General features: G+C 50.5%; 2 protein-coding genes across 2 annotated transcripts; both read left to right on the plus strand.

The window, feature by feature from the left end:
• Window positions 1-3,565: 3,565 nt before the first annotated feature.
• JKF63_01826 (uncharacterized protein) lies at window positions 3,566-5,395 on the plus strand (the record flags this gene model as incomplete). The annotated part of the gene is made up of 1 exon (XM_067897871.1): window positions 3,566-5,395. One exon carries the CDS (start codon window positions 3,566-3,568, stop codon window positions 5,393-5,395), a length of 1,830 nt encoding a protein of 609 aa, XP_067754028.1.
• A 791-nt stretch (window positions 5,396-6,186) lies between these two features.
• Window positions 6,187-7,839, plus strand: JKF63_01827 (uncharacterized protein; the record flags this gene model as incomplete). The annotated part of the gene is made up of 1 exon (XM_067897872.1): window positions 6,187-7,839. The coding sequence occupies one exon, from the start codon at window positions 6,187-6,189 to the stop codon at window positions 7,837-7,839; it is 1,653 nt and encodes a 550-aa protein (XP_067754029.1).
• Between the last annotated feature and the right edge of the window lie 975 nt (window positions 7,840-8,814).

Consider the following 8,814-nt stretch of genomic DNA (forward strand, 5'->3'; position numbering starts at 1 on the left):
TTGTTGGCGTTCATCGATTGTGCACGAGCAAAGCGCATGGCCACCACAACGATTCTTTCCTGCGACGTATACGTCTGTAGCATTGAGTGTGTATTAGTACATGTCTGTGTTCCCAGTGTCTTCTCCCTCTACGTTCGTGGTATTTTTTTTTGTGTGTGCATCTGGTCTCTTGAATACTGGTTTGTCTTTCGTGGCAGTTTTTGCATCTGCGTTTTAGATATTTTTGTGAGGATCACGCGTTTGCAGGTGTGGTTTTGTGTGTCTCAGTTTATATTTGCGCTTTCGTTCTGCATCTTCTCTCTCAATACACGAGCTTTTTTTTCGAGAGAATTTCCTGCCGTACAGGGAGCATGTGTCCACGGGTTTGATTGTGTCTTCAATCGAACTGGAACTTGCTTGCGTGAAGACAAGAAAAACAAACCCATGCACATCAAACGTAGCACTTTCTAGGCATGACAAGAAGGGAGCAGGGGGAAGCAATTACTACGTTTTTTTTTCTCTTGTCATTCACCTTTCCCCATTAGCTCCACTCTTCTTCCCAGATGCTGTGATTTAATATATATATATATATATTTATATTTGCTTGTCGCTGAGTTCATCACTCGCTTTTACTTTGTCTAGCTGAAGGTGATTTTTGAACTCCAAGACGGAGTTTTGTTTCATGTCGCACATTGCTTATGTCATGGAGGCCGCTACAGCGAAGTATTTTTTTTTGTCTTCTCGGCACTTTGCTTTCATATTACCGTCATCTTTCGCACATATGTTTTTCCCCTTTTCTACGTTGTTGTGTTGCGTCTTGTAAGGTCCCTGTGTGTGTGTGTGTGTGTGTTTTGCTTGTGGTCTGCGCTCTACAGTGCGTAAAGTGCCTCAATGCTTCGTTTTCATTTGGACTTGTGTCTTCTTTGTGATTGCCCCTCGTTTGGAGCCCTTCGCGCTCTATTTTCTTGTGTGCTCGTTTGTCGTTTGTTTTTTTCATCTTTTTTTAGCGCAGGCGTACTCGGGGCGTGTGCATCGCTGTGTTTTCATTCTCTATTGTTGAAAAAAAAACACATATTTAGACTGGGGCCAGGGTATACCGATAAACGGCCTCTTTTTCTTATGGACCAATCAGGCCAGTCTGTATAATTGAGCACTGTGTCTGTGCGTAGATGTAAAACGGAACGTATTGTGGAGTTGGATAAAGGTGACAACATCCCTTTCAAGGGAGGGAAAAAAAACGCTGAGACGCTGGCTTTCCCTGCTAGAACGCATATCTTCATCTTGTCCTGTGTCCCTCTTCCCCTTATTTGTCTGTCGTGGTGTGTGTGCGACTTTTTTTTTTGCTGCACACATACGAGCACCCTTACCCACATGCCACCCTCGGCATGCAGCAAAGAGAAGCAATGACACAATTAGGTGTTAGCGGGGCTCTCATTTCGCTCGTAGCTCCCCCGGGGATTTGTGTTTGAAGTCTACTGTTTTCGGCTCCCTCCACATATTTTCGGCCAAGTCAACGAGCCGAGGAAGAAAACAGAAGATCAAAGGGGGTGGGTGGGGTGGGGGGGAGAGGGAGGGCAGGGATTTTTCGTTGTTTTTTCTTCACCTCTGCTTGCCTCCCTTACAACCTTCACCTACTTTGAGACGTTCTCTGGGGACAAATGTGTTCCGATACTTCGCTCCAAATATGCCTGAAGGTGGCGAGGAAAATAGACAGGAAAAGTGGGAGTGACTCTTCCCTCCCTCCTCGTACACGCAGCAAGAGCAGAATACTTTCCCTCTCCCCCGTGACAGAAAATACTACCACTCGCAGCAGTTGTGGAAAAAAAACGTGAAAGAAAAAATCGACGATCTTCTCTCTGGCTTGCCTTTTTCTCCACATGTTATCTCAACTAGAGAACCAGTGTAAAAAGTACACGATGGCAAGGGGATACCTCTCTGTCTTCTGCTGCGCACGCTGCTGTGTATAAGCCTGCATTCCTTCCCGACGTTTTTCTTTTCTGTGCTCGATCTGAGGTGTTTCTCTTTCGCTTCTTTTTTTGTGCTTTCGTTTTTTCCTCTCATTTTACGCCCCGCCCGCCCGTCCGTCCCGCCTGCACCACTTTTCTACTCACCATTCTTTTGGGCTCATGAGGTGAGTGATGGGCTCAGTGCAGTGTCGTACATACACGCATGTGTGTGTGTGCGCGCATACATGTCATTCGGGATGTGAGGGCGCGCTTTTTTTTTTGCAAGGAATGCCCATATAGAAGTAAAGATGATGGCAGTAACACCAAGGACATTGTCACAGGGATGAAGGTGAAGAGAAAGGGGTTCATCAGACAGGTTTGGGGGGGGGGGACGAGTACGTCAGCAGAGCCCCAGGCGCAGCAGCGGAGGCACTAAGGAGCTGTGCTTAGCGTCGAAAATGTTTGCTTCGGCAGCTGTACCTTGGCGCGCATCGTCTGTTGAAGAGTATCGGTTTGTCGTAGCAGCTTCACAGTTCAGCCGTCTATTTTTTTTTTCCGCTACGTCATTTCCGGTGTGCTTCCGTGATGATATACACAGAGAGAACAAGCGCACTTTTGTTTGTTGCAGTGAGTTGCTCCCCTAAAATTAGACTTACTCAGGTGAGGGTCCACCGCTGACTTCTTCGGCATGAGGTTGACGTGTCATCAACCCACAGTATCGCTGATCTACGCCGTGCATTTTTCTTGTCCCCTGTCGTCATTGAAAGTTTTTCTTTTTTTTTTTGGGGGGTGGAAGGGAATCCACCGAATTCCCCCCTCCCTTTTTTTTTCCGCATACTCTACTGCGATATTACCTCCCACTCTCTTTGGCTTCTGTTTTACTCTTTGCGCCCCCCCCTCCCCCCCTTTCTCTGCATTATGTTAAAAGACGGGTTCTCATCGCACTGTGTGCGTGCGTGCGTGCGTGCATGTGTGTGTGTGTGTGTGCGTCTCTCTCTCTGTCTGTTGTTGGTGCTGCAAAAGGTACAAAAGTCGCTTAGGCAACCACAAGCAGCTGTGTGCCTTTGTGGCTCTTCTCCATGGCCTACGGCACCCAAAACGAAGTAATTCAGAATGAACATGGGATTCAAAGGCGTCAAGGTTGCATTCCCATTCAGGAAGTGGCAGTAGCTTCTTCCCTCCGTGGAGACTTGCTCATCGCTTTTACTACTCTCGTCGCTCGTGATCCTCGAACCTTCCGCCTCCAATCAAAAAAAAACTACCACCACCATGAACACCACGAAAATACTTCCTTTCCTCCCCCCCCCTACACACGCGAAGAGCTGAACGCTGACAGTACAGGATTTTGCTTCGAAACGAAGCACAGTCATCACCGGGATTACACGAATGTGTCTTGCTTGCACGCCTGACTCAGCGAACTGAGCTCTTGTGGACCTGACAACTTTGGTGGCGGGCAAGGGGGTTCTCTGGGGATCACTCGTGCTTAGGCCCACACCATCGGTTCTTCTTACCTCATCGGTTTACACCGGCCGCGTACCCACGGGTGTGTGCGCGAATGTTTTCGTGCAACTTGGTGCGTGCTCGCAAAACTTGGAAACCGGAAAACATATTTGAACGAGAAGATAGAGCGCGCCCCTCGCATGAGTTCGATCACGGATAAGGTGATAGCATATCGTCTTCCGCAAGATGGTGCGGAGGGAGAAGCCTACGGCGTGTGCCTTCGGAGACAAGAAAACACGCTGCGTGTGATTGTGTTGCAGGAGGGGGAAAGCAACGAGGAGGCTCTGAAATTGGGTTTGCAAAGATTATCCGACGAGGACGCCGTCGTGAACTCGTTGGAGGACCGTTATCAGTGTTTGCAGTCTCAATTGTCAGAGGAGCACAGTGCGACGAAGCCCAAGAGCTGCCTGTCGCAAGAGACACTCCTACGGTGGGCTATTCATCACTTGGAGAGGACCAAGGAAAGCGAGTGGACGCTGCTCTCACAACCGCGCCGCCCCTCTGTCGTTGTTAGCGCGGTCGGATGCACTGTAGCGAGCATCGTTGCCGACAATAAGTTGGTCTCATCTACATGGAGCGACGCGCAAAAGCTGCTCTGCAGCGGCGAAGAATTGGTGAGGCAACTGCGTCAGGCTAGCGAGAAGCGGATGGACAGGTCCCTGTACGACTTCATCGAAAGGACGTACTTGTCCAACTCAACTCTTTTTTACTCATCAGTCTCGCAAGAATCACCGTTGCTGGGTCTTCTTCACAAATGGATCACGGCTTTTATGGATTACCAGCACGCTCGCTACATGAGAAACAGTGAGGTGGAGCTCCAGCGACAGATCACCGACTGCCAGAGAAGCCTCCGGCTGGCACGCGAACGGCGTTGCTTGCTGGCAAATCAGGCGGACCTTATCAAGAGGGGTAATTGCTACCGTCGCACCAAAACTGTGCGCAGTGTCCCTGTGGAGCACGTCCTCTACCTTGTGATAGCTGAGAAGGTTACAACACGGCAGTTCCTTTTCAAGGAGCGGGTTCCTCGTGAATTTCTGGAGGAGGTTCTGGCGAAGCCGTTTGCTAGGCCATACAATTACCGACATGATTTCAAAGGGATGCATTCTAGACCGTCGCCCTTCTCAGCAAGCGGGGTTGACCACGCCAATCGCATCCTCGCTTCTGCTCTTACGTCTCCTGCACCGAAGGCTGAGTCGGCGCAGGCGGGGGCGTGTGTGAACGGACTTGACATGCAACATCCGCGCACCTCTATAGACGAGGGGGATAATGTGGATGGTCTCGAGACTTGCCATTCCGTGGCGCTGTCCTCGACTGATGATTTGGGTGAACTCGATGTTAATACCCACATCGTGAGGGCGACAAAGGTGACGCCTGGCTGGGGCAGTTGTGCCTCATCATCAGATGGGAAGGCTGTTGTGGGGCGCACCATAATTGCCACTTCTACAGCAACAAATGCCGTGGCTGTTTCTTCTACTATTCGGGCAGAGAAGCAAACCGGCGCGGATTTGCCTTCGCCGGCGCCAAGCGCACTATCAGTCTCGGATAATCCCCAGCACGTACTGGCAGAGGTCAAGAATCACTTCGAAAGCGTGCAGGAGACCCTACTGGATTGCTTCGAGGAGTACGAGCAGCTGGAGAAGAAGTACTCAAAAACTGTAGAGCACAGTAGACAGCTGCTGGAGACGTTGGAGGCGCGCGACGATGAGGTTGGGCGGCTGCGTGAGTCCCTATCGCACGCGACTCGGGGACAAGGCTTGGCGGGGCGTCTCATTGCGTCTCTAAAGCAGAACCAGCACAGGCCATCGAAAAGTTATTCGTGTAACGGATACCAAAACTGCGCCGATGAGGCACCACTGCATCTCGAGACTTCTAGCACACTCCATGCGGACAACTTTGCGAAGCATGTTGAGTACTTGCTCGAGGATACGCTAGATTTCGTTCGGGGGGCGGCTGCAGCTCCATCTATGTGAGGTGCTACATACCGTCCCCGAAACCCTGCCTTCCAGCGGTACGCTGTAGCGCTTCAAAAGTCGGGCGCGGCATATCTTGGCTTCCATTGCCATACCCTATGTGATCTTCGTTTCCTTTTTTTTCTAGTTCATGGACGCGTCGATGAGGAAGGAGAACTGAGGGTGAAGTGGGCAGTGGGGAAATAGCAAAAAAAAATGAACGATTACGGAGGCATGCTCTAGTGTGTGCGTCTGTAGGCGTACGTTTCTTTCCCATTTCTTCTGGCGTATGTTGTGGATGTATGGTAGAGAGGCGGGTGGGTGAGTCGACGCTGAGATCCCAAGAGCCACGTTGCTTTCCAAAAGGGGTAAACATGCCACGAACGCTGTCATCCTCTCCCCAGAAAGGCTCTTCTCACATATAACACGGCACGGCACGGGATGACTGTGTGCGTGTGTATGTATGCATGCTTGTATGTTGTCGCCTTTCTCGATTTGCTTCCGTGCCTCATTCATTATCCACTGATGTACTTTACGTGTCAAGTCGTTCACCGCCGCTTCTGCACACTCTCATTGTTGGGCCTCAGCTGTCCTTTTTCATTCATCAACTCTCTCGCCGGCCGCATCTAAGCAGCAGCAGCAGCGACACACACACACATACACACACACACACACATTCAAAAGGAAAAAAAAGCAACAGCACACGCTTATCAGTACGCATTTTTTCACAACGTGCGCACCTTCCAGAGGAAGCCCACCATAATCCTTCACAGCGCTCCTTTCTTTGTGTGTGGGGGCTTTCAAAAGAAGCAATGAACGCCCTTGAGCTTTCTTCCTGGGTGAGCGTCCGCGGCCGTCATTCTACGCCTTTTGAGGGTTTTTTACACAAAGTTGTTTCGGCGGATCCTGTCTTGACGAGGGCGGCGCCCTCAGCTGTCACTGTTCTCTCTCGCCTCTCTAAAAGGTTTGACGGTGATGACTGGAAGAGTCTTCTCGCTTCTATTCCTTCGCTGCTCCGTCAGACGTTTGTCTGTGAGGCGAGCAATGCGCTGGGGGTGGGCCAGGAGGCCATCACGGATGTCCAGTTCCGCCTTGGCAGCCTCTACGTGACCTTTCATGTGACCCATGATGAGGATATCAGTCAAGAGGAGATGGATCGCCGCATTGAAGAGTACCCGTTTCGTGAGATGTGGCGCCTTTACAACCAGCGTGACGGCGCGCCAGACGGCTTAGATGCTGCCTTGCAGCGCCTCAAGGAGGTCGAGGTGGAGCTCAAGGACAAGACTCTTGAGTGGGAGAAACAGCACAGTGAAAATGAGCAGAAGGTAAAAGAGCTCGAGAAGAAGCTGCATGCCCTTGAAAATGAGATGGAGGGCCCCGTCGCTGAGCGCGAGCAGGACTTACTGCAGCAACTGGGTAGGGAGCAAGGCGCCCGGAAAAAAGTGGAAAGCCAGCTCAAGGCCTCTGATGACATGAACAAAAAGTTGTTGGAGTCCCTAAAGCAAGAGAAGATGCGCGCCGAGAAGACTGCGCAGCGCCACAACGACCTCATTGCCGCCATCATTCAGGAGAATAAAAAGGAAAAAGAAGCGAAAGAGCGCGAGTACAATGAGCAGATAGAGGTGAAAGACTACATTATCGAAAACTTCAAATCTCAGTTGCGCAGCCGTGCGAACGGCAGCGCATCGCCGCGCAACAGCATTGTCGACGCTGATCAATCCGAGGAGTTCAATAGATTGATGAAGCGCATGGAAGACATGGCAGCAGTGTTGCAGCGCACACAGGAGTCAGAAAGCGAGGCTCGCGCACAGATTCGGCACCTGTCCGATGCTCTCAAGCAGTCCGAGGAGGCACGCCAGTCGGAGCTGGTGTCCTACGACAACAACATGGTTGCCCGGACTCAGGAGTTTCATTCATACCGCGACAAGAAGATCGCGGAGGACAACGAGGGTCGTTTTACAGAGTACTGTGAGAGCGACTGTGACAGGATTGGCGACGGTGTGAAAGAAAGCACAACGATTATGCGTCAGTACATCGACAGCCTTGGGGACCTTGTTGGTTCTCTTCAGGATCGCCTGCATTCTATCAGTGAAGAGTACAACAGCGACTTTACGAAGACGGTGCCGACATTAAGAGTGCGTCAGATTCTCGATGAGCTTAGAAAGGGCAACGTAAAGTTCAAAGAAACCCTTCAGTCCAGTTTGTTTGCCATTCAGCACCACTGGGAAACCCAAGAGCCGGAAGCGCGGAAGATTCTCAAGGGAATCGAAGCCGTTATTGAGGACTCCGAGAGGTCGAGAGGCGACGTTGATCGGGCGATTTCCATAATTGATTCCAACACACGCGCTTTTGAGGATCACAAGGATTGGACGGAGCAACAGCAAAAGATGCTGAGCGAGCTGTTGTGCTCGCTGCGTGACTTGAACAGGCAAGTCTTTGACCTTCCATCGCCCGCTGATCCTTGACAGAATGTCTGACTCAGAATCGTTTGTATTTCCTACCTCGCTTTAATCCCTCTCAAAAATTTTTTTTTATCGAGTGGCTTTGCACCCTCCACCGATACCTGTATGTGCGTGTGCGTGTTTGCTTTCTTTTTTTTTTTCGCTTCGGCATTTTTCTTAGTTTCGTCGCTTCAAGCCCTTGATATTGACCCTCCAGCAAGAAGTTTCTTTTTTTTTGTTGTTGCATTCTTTCTATTGGGCTCATTTTATTTCATCTCGCTCTACTTCACTCCGCACTCCTACACACGTTTTGGTTCCCCTTCCTCTCTCCCCTCTCGTGACCTACAGTGGTTTCTTCACCTCATCTTCACTTGTCTTTTCTCCATTCAGCTTCAGCGGTGTCATGCTTCTGTGTGTGTGTGTGTGCGCGTGTGTGCGTATGTGCGGACAAGCAACGGGCTTGGTGAAAGTGATGTGCTTCTGAAGATGTTTTATTTTCTCAAGGTCTGCACGCACTGGCTCGGGTGACTTGCGTTTCGTTTTCTTTCCGTGGATGACTTTCTCTGTACTTCCCCTCCCGCAAACACATACACACATCCACGCAAGTAGACAAGCGATCAGGAGCGCATTTGGGGTGCATTCACGCTTCTACTCGAACACGTAAACCGAGCAAGCAAAGGGTCTTGATAGCGATGCGAACGTGTGTGGTGAAGTGCAGAAGAGGACATGAGCTGAAACCGGCGTATCCCAGGGGTGCATGAATCCTCCAAAGTAAAGTGTGTGACATATTAGAAACGAAACTACAACCATGGTCGACTTAGAAAGGGATTGCGTTCAGGGTTGCTAGAGGTCTGTGAAGGATGAAAGAAAAGGGGTTCAGCTCTGGAGTCGGGGGTGGGGTGGGGGGAGCAGCCAAAGGAGAGAGCGTGTCAGCCCCACTTTTTTCCAAGCGAGGCACACGTGCACACAGGCACATGCTGTCTTCATTTGTTTTTATCT

This window comes from Porcisia hertigi, chromosome 34 (assembly GCF_017918235.1).
Source record: "Porcisia hertigi strain C119 chromosome 34, whole genome shotgun sequence".
In the NCBI taxonomy this organism is placed as follows: domain Eukaryota; phylum Euglenozoa; class Kinetoplastea; order Trypanosomatida; family Trypanosomatidae; genus Porcisia; species Porcisia hertigi.